Here is a 15,196-nt window from a genome sequence, read left to right as displayed (position 1 = left end):
ATAATAATTTTCATTACGAAGCTTACCAGATTGCTGCAGTGCTCCAAAAAGCCAAAACGTGGCCAACATCCATCGAGTAACACAAACAAGAAAAGCATTCATTTTCTTTAAAGAAGCTAAAATTGAAATAGGAGTTCCTTTGGATGACGAAGTCAAGGAACATTCAACAACAAGGAATGTTCGTTATATTTGATGAATGATATCATAGCGATGCCAAGCGAACAGGAAACATTCTAATGGTTCCCAGTCTTTTTGCGTGCAGCGCTTCAGAAGCCTGGGGTCAATTGTCAGAATGAACCGGTTGCGATTGTAAGGATTTTTCCAGGGATTTTTCCAAAATCAGCAAACTAACCGAATGAGATGGCGCTTAAAACCATTTGCATTTCGATTTTTCGCAATTGTTTTCGGCTGATAAAAGACTGGAAACCCGAACATTTACCAACTGGTAAGGAAATTTCCCTCGTTCCGTTCCGAACGGAAAAAGAGGACTACCTCTGAAGGTAGTGTACAATTTCCGAACGGATTTCCCGGAAAAATTCACTGTTCCATTGACTTTCAACCGAAATTTCAGGATTTTTTTGCTCAATGGTAAGCACCCCTGGAATACAATGAATGGAACCCTGGAATGCGTACTTGTAAGCTTGAGTTTTTAATTCCATTCGGTTGGAGTTTGTATTAATAAAGTGAGGAGGCAATCACTGCAAAGATTAAGGTGTCACTTTGAAACAGGAGACATTGTACTCATGGTCTTCATGATAGAAAACTCGTGGTCCCTTGGTCGCATCCTGGAAGTAAAACCAAACACTGAAGAGAGACAGCTAAACATTGTTGATCTTGATGTCCTCAATAGACTGCGAGCAGTCTCTTTTTTGTTCTGAAATCCGTGCGTTCTTCTTTGCCCTCTTCCCCACGGATTTTCGAGCAAAAGAGAGACTGCTCGAAGTCTATGTCCTCAATTTGCTTGTAACGTCAGAGAACATTTCTTTCTATTTTTCTATTGCACACGGTGTCTTGTCTCTTTTTAGTTCACTGTAATTCTAAAGCATGCAAATTGTGAAGTAACCTTTAAGGTGCTGCACGAATAGATGTGCTCACTAAGAAATTGCTCAAGACTCTTTTGTTGTAACTTTTGGGTTTTTAGTACAACAAAAACCCCCGTATAAGAACCTAAAGTTAACCTAAACAGGTTCTTATATAAATGTATGACCGGTTCTTAAGCAAAGGGGATCTAAATAGGGAACCTACGCGTACCCTAGAGCTACGTTTTTGTACGCGAAATTATGACACTAATAATTATAACTTAATTTATGAACATAAGCAGGATTACTATGGGAAATCATATTTTATTAGTACTGCTGAACTGTGGAACTCGTTGCCATCCAATACTAAAGGAATTAATTTATTCACTACGTTTAAGACCAGCTTGATTTATATTTACTTATCAATGCGAGGACCTTATAGTCTTCCAGCTCAGGAACTAATAAGGTTTGATACTTATGCAATAATTTACATATTTATCACATTTCTTGTAGTTATCTTTGGTGTATATAATAAGTGTATGTTGAGTGTAGTAAGGGGTTAGATCGCAGTTGGGACGCTAGTTCTGTTTCTTTCCCCCGTCACATCCCATACTATTTTGAATTTATCAGTTGCCTATTTGAAGTTACTTGTTTGTCTATTTGAGTTTATTTGTTCTTGTATTTTGGTAACGAACTCGTTTAACTAAACTAAACTAAACTATCACTGCATAAAAACACTAAGATTAACAAAAGCTGGATTATTATAGAAAAGGGAAAATAAGGTCTCATCTACGGTATCTCTCGTCCAGTGACTTATGTCTAAAAATGAATACATGTTATATAGCTATCATCTAAAGATATCATGCATCTAAGGCAGATGTTTCATAAAAAGCCTTTGTGATGAGTTCTTTAATTATCCAATGGGTGAAATGCACAATGGGAAGAGAATAACAATAATGTACAAAAAGCAATTTAAATCCCCATCTCACGAAGGTTGTAGCAAATTAAGTATTTCAAAAACGCGGTTGTTCATTACTAACAACAACTAGTTTTATTTACATGACCATAAATTCATACAGTGTTGTTTGATTTCAGCGTTACTGAATACGTAAGATCAAATGAAGGCAAATTGTAAAATTCAGACACACTTATTACTTAGAATCGAAACTATTTTTGCCAGCGTGATGAAGATCTTCTGACATGGAAAAGATTTGTTTGACATTAGTGCCATTGTCCTTCTAAGGAGTGATTGATTATTTTCTGATTGATTGCTATAATAAGAGGAAACCTACCAAGTTCAGCTCTGCTTGCTACATGCATTGAATGCCTTATTGCTTACTTCTCAATAACGTTTACAGAATTGTAGATGTGTTTTTTTCGATCTGGGAACTGTCCCAAGACTTGAGATCAGATTTTATATATACACCCCAGACTTCGCTGTTATATGTCAAAATAGGAGAGATAATTGCATCGAAAATTTTATTCCCTAGGAATGGGGGATAATTTGCTGAGATTTGGGTGTTTTCCAAGACAGAAAAGGGCGTAAAGGGCCTTTTCTTTCAACCTGCTCGTTTTGTTTGTCCAAGTCATTCGGTTTGGACAAATGCTTGTTGGTGAATTTTACTAAAGGTTTAATGTTATTTCGAGTAAATGATTAGTACTTTAAGGAATATCAAAATAACGCAATACAAACATAACGTAATGATATGAAGTATATATGAAATCATTTATATCTGAACTGCGGAAGATATGAACTCTCACGGGAAGATATGAGCTCAATTAATTGACCTCGCTCCCAACGTGTGGCCTCATAGCTCAGTTGCTAGAGCATCGCAGCGGTATCGCGGAGGTCACGGGTTCGAATCCCGTTGAAGCCCTGATTTTTTCAGGCTTCTTCTGTCCAATTGCTTAAATTGGAAAATCTACTGCGATGATCATTCCTCACTTTCTTTTAAACATAACGTAAGCTACTTTTATTTAAATTATTTTCTACACGTAGCATTTAGAGCAATTTTCGAAGCATTTTTCAATACATTGCCGAATAAACGGCTTAAATCTTAAGGCAATCGCTAAAAGCATAATGTCTCGTTGTTGATATAGGTTCAAAAAAATTCTGTCCACGGGGTCAGAGCCACCTTACATATTTCGGCAGAAAGCCTCGGGTCATGTAAGAATTTTGATCTATTGAACTTGAGCTATTTGGGACATTATGTAATTTTCTGTTATTCGCTACTGTGCGAGGCATCTCGTTGAAGACGCAGTTTTTAACTGCAATTCTTAACTACGGTAAGCACGAAATATAACTGTGGAACTTGCATAAAACTCTCTACGTGGGATTTGTCGATAAAACGAACAGTAAAACAACCAAACTCAATGAAACAATGCAAGCTGTAACGTTTCTCGTCGGTCCTCTGATGGTGTCATGTGATTTTTTTTTTGGTCATAAAAAACTGTGATTTTGAGGCCGGAGCCACCTCACATTTTTGGGCAGAAAGCCTCGGGGTCATGTAAGAATTTTGATATATTGAACTTGGGCTATTTGAGACATTATATAATTTTCTGTTATTCGCAATTGTGCGTAGTATCTCGTTATCTCGTTAAAGGCGCAGATTTTCACTGCAATTCTTAACTACAGTAAGCACGAAATATAACAGTAGAACTTGTATAAAACTCTACGTGCGATTTGCCGATAAAAACGAACAGTAAAACAACCAAATTCAATGAAACAACGCAAGCTGCAACGTTTCTTGTCGGTCCTCTGATGTTGTCATGTATTTTTTTGGTCATAAGAAAACTGTGATTTTGGGGTCAGCTATTTTGCCAATTGAAACAATTATTTATCTAAGTACAGGTGATAACTGCTTAATATTTACCTCCACTTCGATAAATAATTGTTAATTATGGAGGCAAATCTGCTCCTGAAATATGACGTCAAACTCTCATTGTTTCCCGGGTCCTCAACAGCTTATCAACGGTCTTCACTCCTATATAAGGAGGTCGTCAACATTTGAGTACAAACTGGTATCGTATTCTTTCATGTTGACATACTTGTGCTGAAAAAGACAAGTGAAAATTAAGTTAATCAGTACTTATGAAAAACAACTCCTTCACACTTTTTCCGAATTAAGCTGAACGTTAAGCTAAAAGGAAAGATAATATGAAGTAATAGATGAAACATACATTACTATTTTGCGTCAGTTTAGTGACGGTGTCTTTAAGCATGGAGAATGTTGGTCGGTCGTCTGGATTCTCTTGCCAGCACTGCAGCATAATCTGGTAACTAAACAGAAATGGCCAACATCAACAGCGTTATGTTTCGGAATTATTTCACTATATGATGTCAGGAGTCCGTTACAGGTAATGGACCGTGATGGCATAAATATAACTTGGATAACTTTTTGCGGATGGCATCGTTCTCAGGGTATCTTCGGGAACAAAGTTGAGACAGCAAAGAATCAAGATAAGATGGTAAAAATCCTTGAACATTAACTCGGCGCTATGTCTGAAATAGAAGTTAGGTTAAAATTGCGCTGACGAACCAGAAATATTGAGTCTGTGGCACAAAAGGTACTAGCACCATAACTGAAACTGGTAAAATCCGATACTGCTAATTTGTCGACTGATGCGATTGAAATTGCGATAAGCATGCGACCAGCCAGTTTTGAACAAACACAAGGGCCCCTCAGTTGTGGATGATTGTTTCAGAGATATGAAAAAAAAGGAAAGTTTGACGTTCAAGGTAGATACCAGCAACAACACTCACAGCTGATGATCAACGTGTTAAGGTTTTGGCATCCGGTACCCCTGCTGGAGCTTGTTTGCAATTTCACGACCGTTAATCCCCGGATACGGAGAGCCACCTATGAACAATGTAAATAAACAAGAAATTGTTTGAGACTACGTAGATAAGGGGCCTAAGTGATAAAAGTATTCTATTTTAAAGGCAGAAATGATCATACTCACGGTAAATATTTCGCACAGAACTACACCGAAACTCCACCTGAAAATTAACAGCAACGATTAATGAATTGTTCATGGCGTTCAGATTAGGTTAAAATAAAAGTAGTTTAATAACTAAAACTTTTGCAGCCTTGCAAATGTTGCAGTTGCCTTAATAAACAAATTCGTTCATAAAAAAAAAATACAACCTGGTCGTTAAGAGGTGGCTGGGTTTCCGTGACATTCATGCGGTTTCACTTATATAATAGCCAGCTCCTAGAAACACGCTATACTCGGGTTGCTGACAAATCCTGGCTCATGGGAAGGCAGGGAGCATGGAGGCTTACAAACAGTCAAACGCATGGAATCTTTCCACATGTATAGCTAACGATGCCGCTGGCCGCTGTATTGAAAACTCCATTAAATTGCACTACATTATATCTTATGCTGTAATTAACACGACAAGTTAAAAACAGTTTTTGAAAGCTACTTTTACTAAGATGACGTATGCTTACGTGAAGAGTTTGTAGCGTGGTTGGTACTGCAGAATAAAAGGAACTTACACGTCACTTTGTGTGGTGTATTTCCCTTAAAGTACACCTTCATAAGCAGTCCACTTTACTGGCAGACGACCCTGTTTTACACAAACATACGAGTTACTACGAGTTACGAGTTTCTTATGGCAAGAAAATGGAACAAATTTCACAATTGAAAATCATGCTGTCATAAAAGTAAGGACGGAACGAAAGCTCGAGAAAGAACTACCCAAACTCCTGATTTTGTGTCTTTTAGGCCTCACAAAACGAGATGAGCAACCCACACAGGAGAAACTGAAATATGAAGAACAGAAATTATAGCGGAGCTCCTGCTTGGCGCGCGAGCGGAGGCCCATTCCTTAGAAAATTTGTTAACTCATCGATCTAAAAAAAGTTTTGGTTGTCCGTCCGTGCGTCTGCATGCCAAGCCATACCTTGAAAAATAAGACACTAGCACCATTACCATAGGCAAATCTTTGATATTGGACATCCATGTAATAGTTGATTGACAGCAGTTGAAAAAAGGTATCTGCTGAGCAGCATGTCGTGACCATACTTCAGACCATACTTAGAGCTCCTCGAGGTCGCGTGTTTTTTGAAGTTGACTGCTGTCCAGGTACTAGTCACGTCAGGTTACTACCCTGGGGGAGAAGTAGGGATTACGTTCTAGGGCAAAGTTTTGGTTCGAACTAACCCCTTGCGCGTTGTTTACTTTTCTTGCGACATATTCCTTGCACAATCGTCTCTTGGAAATTCCCTGATGTATTGAGGACGTAATTTCTACAATCTTGGAAAAATTGAGTACCCTTAAGCTTATTGGGTATTGTTTGCCAAAATTAACTGGATAAAATAATAGTGAAACCACACGCCGAACAATTACGTGCTCACAAGTGATCATCTTTGAGTTTCTAATGGAAGAAAAACAGAACTTATTGGAATCAAGAGTTCCGCTTTTAGGCTTGGCTAAATCTATACATTGTGGTTCTTTGTCTCTCTCAAGATCAATATGTACTGAGCTACTGAATAAAACTGAATCAAAATATCTTTGGCAAAACGTTTAAATTCTCACTCGACTTTGTCTGATGTAAATGTCATCTCGGTGAACATTCCTCGCCATCCCAAAATCTGTCACCTTGCATTTCTCTTCTTCACCAACAAGAACATCTCTGGCCGCCAAGTCACGACGAATTATCTGAAGGAAACAATTGTACGTTGTTGGTGGTATATCTGGTATCCTACTACGTTGAATAAATATTGTCTCATTTTACTGCGCTATTGACTAAAACAAGTTAAATTAAAAAAGCAAACCTTAGAAAGGTTAAAGGATAAGATAGTTAATTCCCCATATCATCGTTATTTCCAAGGTAACGCCTCTTAAGTTATTGTTAGGCATAGGACACGTTGAGACAGGGAGTGATCTAAAACTGAATAAGTAGAGAGAGATTACCTTACTGCCGACCGGTTAGCTCAGTTGGTAGAGCGTCGGACTACCGTGCGGGAGGTCTCGGGTTCGAACCCCATACCGGACCAACACTCAGGGTCTTAAAATAACTGAGGAGAATATGCTGCCTTTGCAATGACATCTGCAAATGGTTAGATATTCTAGTCTTCTCGGATAAGGACGATAAACCGTAGGCCCCGTCTCCTGCATCTTCACTGTTATGATCAGCAGGGGACGTTAAAGAACCCACACACTAATCGTAAAGAGCAGGGCACGAAGTTCCCGGTGTTGTGGTCTGGTCTCTGCCCATTGTGCTGTTGAAATGCTCGGAGACATTAGCTGTTAAAGCTACTCTGCAATCCGAGGGTAAATAAAGTATACTACTACTACTACTACTACTACTACTACTACTACTACTACTACTACTTAGGAATAAGGCCTGCAAAAGGGATACTTTTTATACTCTCTAGAACAAACCGAGTTAGACAAGTCCTAATGGTTCCATGGATTTCTTCATCGGACTACCACAAGGCAAATATGTAAACCAGTTTATACAAAACATACGTTTTCTATACTATACTGATAATCTTCAGCCGGGCTTACAAATATAGTTCGTTTGTTTGTTCTTTCTTCTTTCACTCGATTTGAATTGTGTTTTGGAGTTCAAATACTTCAAAAAAGATAAATGAAACCTTCCTCTCTCACCTTAATGGAACTAAGGTAACTCATTCCATCAGCGATCCGCCAAGCAAATCCTTTCCATCAGAGCTTGGTGCAAATTGCATCAGCTGCCGTGACGTCAAATTTGTCTGGGGTTTAACATCCGGGTCTTTAAAGTAGGTGTCATCAAGACCTCGGCTCTTCCTCAGGTAACCCAGCAGATCACCATAAGGTATGTACTCGATAAGGACAAGTAACGGTTCTGCAAAGAGGAATGCGATTATTGCAGGTTATCCTTTGTATTTGTCTCTCTCAATACAAGAAGCTATAGAAGCAACAATTATTCAATTTTACCAGTCTCATTAATGCATCCCATCAGCTTGATGACATGCGGATGCGGCTTCAGTTTCTTCATTAGATCTAGTTCCGAAAGCAAATCTTTTCTATCAGAGCTTGGTGCATTTTCTATCAGAAAATGAGTACGAATGTCTGAGTACGAATGGCTAATTAAAACTAAGGTAAACTGATGAATCAGTGCATAAAATGCTAATTTAATTTTTAGGAGGATAGATAATAATTCTATGCCACTCTCGTGGCTCTTACCCACGTGATTTGAAATATCAAAGGCCAGCGGCCAAATTCAGATTATAACAGAAAACGCCAAGCAGAAGGGGAAATAGATTCCTAGCTAATGTTTGTTTTAAAAGCAGACTTCTGCTTTTTTGCTTTTCTTATAACGAAGCTAATCTTCTAATAGGATAACTTTGTTTTTGGTGGAAGCCGTTCTTAAAGTGACGAGAGGCGTGGAACCTGTCCAGCTTCATGTTTTCTTTGCAATTGCAAAAAGAAAGAGGAAGTTAGGACTTTCAGTAGGCTCGATATCCGCCGCTCTCTCGTGTCCAGTCTACGTTCCTCCCAAGAAGAAGAGCGCGGGGAGGAGCGCTGGCTCCTTTCCCGAACCGCGGCCGGTAATCGAGCCTAGACTTTCAGTCGCTTTTATTTTTGCTCACTGAAAATGTTCCTTCATAATAAGAACCACTGTTTGACTACCTCAAATTTTGCTAGTGTCTGCCTTCGTTTTTTCAGTGGCATATAATTCGTCTAGATTGCTCGTCCAGGTAATGGTAGTCTTGAAAATGATTGTTGAAGAAAAGTTACTGTTTTTTATCGCGGTAGAATACAATAATAACAAATCCTTATCGTTTGTCTCAAAATGCCGGGTCACGTGAGGTGTAGATCACGATATTTCGACTACTTACGTTGCAGAATGAAAAATCAATTGTTACCGCAGATTATGCGTGACTTTTATTGTGTGGCTCTGTATTCTCAGTTATCACGGAGGTCTGGGCCTAGTGAGAGCCCGAATGACCACGTTAGTGCTTGTTATAAGCTCGGTGAACATTTTCACGCCAGATTACGGTCAAAGTTTCACGGCTTATGGATATTGTTACGGCTTTACGGATATTATCACGGTTTAAGGACTGACTAAAGGACACAGACGTAAGTTTTCCTTTGTTTGTTACGATGTATTTCCGGGAACATCTGTTTCGTTAGTTTGGCGCTCGGCCCGCCTTGTAATTCATTCTTTTTTCTTTTGTCGCTCTAGTTTTTGTTACCACACACTTACCGCCGCTTACCATACTTGTCAATTTGCTTTAACGAGCTTTATCACCATGTATGTGTGCAAATGAATAGGTTGTCTTAAGAACGGTGTGCATAACGACTCTGTAATAAATTGGTTACGATTCTACGTGTTGGCTTGTTTGCAATGCAGTCCTACGATTACACCAATTCATGGGTTAAATACATTCTGACTCTATTGTGCAATACAGATCTGACTGGGATAACTCAGGTCCTCACCAACACGACGGCGGCGCGGGCGGCGACGGCAACGATGACGGCGAGCATGCCAGCGAGACAGGCCTGACAGGCCTGCCTGTGAGAAAAGAGAAATCTATAATCATGCTTTTTTATGTTCCATACCTGTATTTTTAAAACTAGTGTGCGTGGTGTGTGGACGTGTTCGTTTGGATCTAGTTATTTCGATCTGAATTTAGAAGGTTAGAGCTCTAATCATGCTTAGTATTACTGTAAATTCACCAAAAAAAAAAGGAAAATGACGTGACAGTATCTCAAGGAACAAATTGCTAACCTAATGACAAATTTCAAGGACATGCAAAAGTTGCTCAGGAAAGATGATGCACCGACAGCCAGCAATGGTGGCCTTTCAACTCCGCGTTCGCTTGATCATGAGACTTCAACCTCGCTGGAATTATATGGTCAGTCTTACGACGGATTGAACCAAATTTTGACGGAATTTCAAATAAGAACTCAAACAGCTGCAACCCAGACTGAATCTGCTGGCCGGCCAGGTAAAGAAATTGCAACTGCACCCGAACAAATTCAGCGCTACCTAGTATATACAGCCACCAATACAATATCAAAATTATTGGTCTTCCAGAAACGGAGGTGCATGAATCGGCCTCTGCCACCACTGCCTTGTGTCTTAGATTTTTCAAAGGCGCGGGAGTAGGAGATTGATATTGCTTATCGCATCGCTACCAAAAACTCTCGATCCGAGGCCAGTGATATGTAAACTTACAAGAAGGATAGCCAAAGGACAAGTTATGAATGTAAGGAGGGATGCTTGTATAATGTTCAAGCTAATAGTTTTGGATTAACAGGTGAAAGGTCAATGAAAGGGCTAAGATCTTCGACCATTGCGCCACAACTTCAGCGACTCCTGGTCGGAGATGTCAATGAAAGTGTTCTATGAGCCAAATCATTCATGCCTAAGCCATGAAATGAATTGGGAAGGAAAGTTGTTCATTCATGTTGGTGGCGTTTTGCGTGTCTCATCAGCTGTGCGATATGGGGGACGTTAAAGTGTCTAGCCAAAGTTCAAATAATCTGGAATCAATAGAAAACAGTTCTTTAGCAGAAACTGCAACCCATGCAATAACTATCTATTTACTGAAAAAAGTCTTAACCCGGCGATGAATAGTCTCTGTGTTTGAATATTCATATGTCCATGTCGTAAAAGAACGTCCTCGCGTTTACATCATACAGTAGGAACCCTTTGCAAATCTTCGCGGCTTTCACCAAGAAAAGACCTGGCTCTTTCCCACTTACGTACGATAGCTCTGCTGTATAAAACATCAGATGCTGCTTGGTTTGAAGTTTTGTCGAGAAGCCGGCCGAGTGAGATCCTGGTTCTGGTCACCACACGACAAAAAAATGAAAAAATCGAGGCACAAACAGGCATTACTTACATTGCAGTTCCACTTTTGGTCGCTTTTCATTAATTGTCGTTCCAACCACAAGCTTTTTCATTGAGCCTGTATGAAAAATTTTGTCTTCATTCAAAATTGACGAAGTTTGTACAAAGCTGGACTTTGAACAGTTCATTTTGTACCGTTTGGACTGGAGACCAGTGACACAAGAAAGCAAGCTAAATGCTTGAGCCCGCGCAGGGAAGCAAATAAAATTATTATTTATTTGTTCCTTTGCTTTCGTGTTTGGGCATATAATAAACATCTTATTAACCGAGCTGGGTCGATCTGTATGGGAGAATCTTGACCTCGGTCCTGGTACAGACCTCACTGCGTTCGGTCTGTACTGGCGACCTCGGTCAAGATTCTCCCATACAGACCTCCCGCTCAGTTAATAAGAACTAAATAATAAGGCAACAATAACAATGACGAAGGCCGAAGCCAACATCTTGTAAAAGTGATATAACGTAGCTACGGTGGAATGTGTAGTAAATACGTTCAATTCCAAATAGAAATACATGCACCAAGATTGGGCCTTCTTAGCATCTTCCTTGTTTAAGGACGGTGCCTACTAAATACAAAGGTTTTAGCGCCAAATTAGGATCACGCGGAAAAATCAGATCTTTGAAACGGCTATTGGAATCCACAGAGGAAAATGGGGGTAGCCATAAATTTCCGCTTAAAATGGTTTATTGACCTTTCTTAATTCCAACAACAGAGGAGGAAATTTTAGCAGTCTATGAAGCGAGCGCCTGTGAAAAAGATTCAAAACTCGCCTCGCAGTGTTTAGAAATAAGCTTACAGTTTGATTATTTTTAGACGTGAGGTTGTAGTCCGTGAGGTTAGCGAAAGCTCTTTGTTTACAATATGCAACTTACAACAACTTCCACAAAGCGACTCACGTGTTATTATTTAGCGATGAGCGAAATTTAAACGATGTAATTTTAAAAAATGTCTCCCAGCATGGCTTCATATCAGGAAGACTTTGAAAAAATACCTATTGAAGATAAGGCAACTTGGTAATTTTCATAGAAAACACTTGAAAACACGACAACAATAGGTCAGTCGCTTACCGTAAGTTCAGCCACTGGCTAAGTCTTCCAGGCAGAAACTTGCTGCAAAAGTAGTGAAGACTGAACTGAACTAATCTTTTGATAGATCAACGAATCAACCATCTTTTCTGCTGTATTTAGCGTTCTGTAATTTCTCTAAACGAAGTAGACATCATGTTACTTTCCTCGCACGGCTGCACATCTCAACGCGCGAATTGACTTGGGAAGTTCTGTACTCTTCTGAGACAATTTGTCGGCCATTTCGCCTCCTTTCTCAAGCTCTCACTAGCTCTGCTTCATGGCATTGCACGGTAGCGTTTCATCACCTTTCTCTCAGCCCTGAGTCACTCTAATTCACGGCATTGTTCAGTACTGCTTCGCCTCCTTTCTCTAGACCTCGCTGCTCCTGCTCTCTTTCATGATCTTTTCCTGTTACTAGTAATTCTTGCTCCCTATTATTATCTTTCCCGTTCTGCCTCAGTTAAACCCTCTCTTGAATACATTACATTATCAACTCCGCCATCGTTTGTTGACACAACAATATAGCAATGAGTTTTCATCCTGCCAGGAAAAGAATCTTGAGCTCCCCTGTTCGGATTACCTTGAGACTCCCCTCCCCCTCCCCCAGGGTCTTTACGGACGGACCAAATTTACTCGGCTTGATGGGTTACTAAAATTTCTAAGGAATGGATGCTCCGCTGGTGCGCCTTTGGCGCGCAGGAGCTCCGCTATAATTTACATACTTATAAAAACTTTAGGGCGAAGAAGTTCTTACCCAGCACAGTTCTCTGTAATAGAAATATCATTTACACACATTTATTATATGGCTTGTGTTTGTAGCTAGTATAACGCGTGTTCTGATTGAATAATTCTAGGGCATCATTCTCCCATAAAACAGGACGAGAAACATTTCAATTGTACGTTGTTAGTCGTCAATAAACAAGGAGAATGTAGAATTCTTTTAATATGCATTAGTTCACCTGTTTTGTGCAGTTGGTAATGATGGATGCATGGCCAGATAAGTGCTCCAATTAAGAGATGGCTTTTTTGTTTTGATTTTGTTTTTAGGCCATAGAATCGACTACTTATTAACTTCGAACGTTCGGTCTTTACGGGAAAATCTCCAATCTCAGCCTTGCCATATTGACCTTGCTGTCGCTCGATCAATACTGCAGGGTCTCCGTTTAAGATTTTCCTGTAAAGACATAAATGGCACTATGATCAAATTTTTCCCTCTTGATTTTTTAGGTGTATTACATAGAATTCCATAAAAGAATAAAAACGCCGTTTACCGTTGGCTAATATCTGCATTAGTTCCTGAGATATTTAAGCTTGAAAAATGTGTAAAATATGCAAATGAGATGACTGATGACGTCATACACTCAATCCAATTTTATTTCAACTATATAAATAGAGCTATCTTGGTCAATTTGTAGGGCAGACCATTGAAACTTGGTAGGCTAATAGTTCTACTGGAAACACACCTACGGCTATAAAAAATTCTGCTCCCATGGCAACTCACTCTTTTCCAGTCCGCACCACTTGAACGGCACATCCAGATTTCAACAGATTTTTTAGCTACATCAAAGTTCAGAGCAAATAACGCCAACAGCAGCTAGAAATGTCTAGTCCATTGCACGTCTAAGCCCTAAATTGATGTGGCTAAAGATTTTTGCTGTCTAAAGCAAGCACAACATTATCGCCACAGGGCAAACGGCCTACTGTTACGGGACTAAATGTCGTCCGTTCAGTTTACACATCTCAGACCCGTCTCACGTACGATAATGGACGACACTTGCTAGTAAATCGTTCGACTTGCGCCTTCATTGGACTTAATGATGTCCTCGGGCAGACTTCCTTTAGACAGCAAATATAGAACGCTAATCGGTCGGCTCCTTGTCAGAGTCACCGCGCGAACTGATTTCAGACGAGTGTAGCCTGGGCTAAACTTAACACAAATTGAAAAGGGGGGTGGGGGGAGAACGATAAATAATGAAAAAAATACCTAAATAAATGAAACATGCCGCAAGGAGTTTCTACATTTTATGCTAGGTAAGATTTACAAGCTGCTGTCATAGCGAAAGCGAAAAAAAAAATTAAAAAAACAAAAAAAAAACACTTGATTCCCTCTTGATTCACAACGTTTTCATAAATTCAGACATATATTTCAAGGGAACAAGACTGGATGACCCGGAAAGGTCGAAAAACGAGCGTGTCTAATTTCTGTTGATCTTTCTAAAGCATCTAGAGTCAAACTAGGGAATTCCCTGATCCGTTTCGGACATTCTGTGCCAATAATATCATTTCAAGGGAACAAGGCTGGATGACCCAGAAAGGTCGAAAAACGAGCGTGTCTAATTGCTGTTGATCTTTCTAAAGCACTTAGAGTCAAACTAGGGAATTTCCCGATCAGTTTCGGACATTCTCTGCCAGTAACTGTCTGAATTTATGAAAACCGTGTTGAAGACTTTGCACCAAAATAGCGGGCATGTTTTTGGAAAATCGATCAGAAAGTGTACGTAAATATGGCCATGTCGTACTGAGAGTGCCATCTATCTCGTGTACTCTTAATAGAGTCCACACCATGCCTATACAAGCGTTTGAAGTCGCTGCAAATGAGTTGAACGAGCCAAACAAAGCTACATTAGAGCTTAACTTGATTATTTGATTCACGGCACTAATTTAGACAGGTTTGGCCCCTCGGCAGGGAATTTATTACGGTATTGTTTAAGGGCCCTGCTTTGGGACTATGCTATGGCCTTAATTATGATTATTCAGAGGCCTTTTGCCGGGAATGTGTTACGTTTGGCTTATTACATAACTTTTGTCACTTTCTTTTATTCATACTATTGTTATTTTGCTTGTAAGTTAAACCTTTTTGTATCTCTTAAGGTAACCGTACCTTCAGGGGTGTCTCGAGTCCAAGCGATGTAGCGCGCCCGGTTTAAGCTGTAGATACCTAAACCCCTATATCAAATTAAAGCTTATAGAGCAGGCTATCAAAGCATAGTAAAAATTTTGAAATAAAATGAATCGCCGATTTTTTCATGGCCACTAAATGAAAGCGTCCTAATCACCTTTTGGAAGCTACAAGTAAAGCGATTTTTTTTTTCTCCAATTTATTTTTTTCCTCGGTTTCAGGACAAAAAGCGCTAAAAAAGCGTGTCTGCGTTTTGCCATATTTAAAAGGCCCTGCGCCTAAGAAACGACCGATGATTTCCGGCTAAAAAATAAAATCGGCCGATTTTTATCTCCCAAGTAGAGGTCACCGAATACT

General features: G+C 39.6%; 1 protein-coding gene and 1 pseudogene across 6 annotated transcripts in view; both read right to left on the bottom strand.

Moving 5' to 3' along the window:
• Positions 1–15,196, bottom strand: part of LOC145492301 (fibroblast growth factor receptor 3-like) — an 81,305-nt gene that overhangs the window by 54,270 nt on the left and 11,839 nt on the right. For 2 of the 5 annotated variants that reach the window (XR_014049973.1, XM_081471721.1), the window contains exon 1: positions 27–256. The exons of 2 other annotated variants lie outside the window; for them this stretch is intronic. Coding sequence is in view for 2 of the 3 variants with exons in the window: in XM_081471721.1 (XP_081327847.1) it covers positions 27–102 (76 nt within the window). In the remaining variant the exon portion in view is untranslated. Of the gene's footprint in view, positions 1–26; positions 257–15,196 lie in introns of those variants that run through there. One more of the 5 variants, XM_081471722.1, reaches the window with a different exon arrangement.
• LOC145492673 (tyrosine-protein kinase receptor Tie-1-like) lies at positions 2,122–6,611 on the bottom strand (annotated as a pseudogene). Its single transcript, XR_014050043.1, has 6 exons — positions 6,564–6,611; positions 5,522–5,634; positions 4,979–5,019; positions 4,783–4,879; positions 4,200–4,299; positions 2,122–4,072 (listed from the first exon to the last, which is right to left on the bottom strand). The product of XR_014050043.1 is annotated as a tyrosine-protein kinase receptor Tie-1-like (transcript).

The sequence above is a fragment of the Orbicella franksi genome, chromosome 7 (assembly GCF_964199315.1).
Source record: "Orbicella franksi chromosome 7, jaOrbFran1.1, whole genome shotgun sequence".
Classification (NCBI taxonomy): Eukaryota; Metazoa; Cnidaria; class Anthozoa; order Scleractinia; family Merulinidae; genus Orbicella; species Orbicella franksi.
The sequence above is the reverse complement of the archived record's forward strand: the minus strand, read 5'-3'. Positions and strand labels throughout refer to the sequence as shown.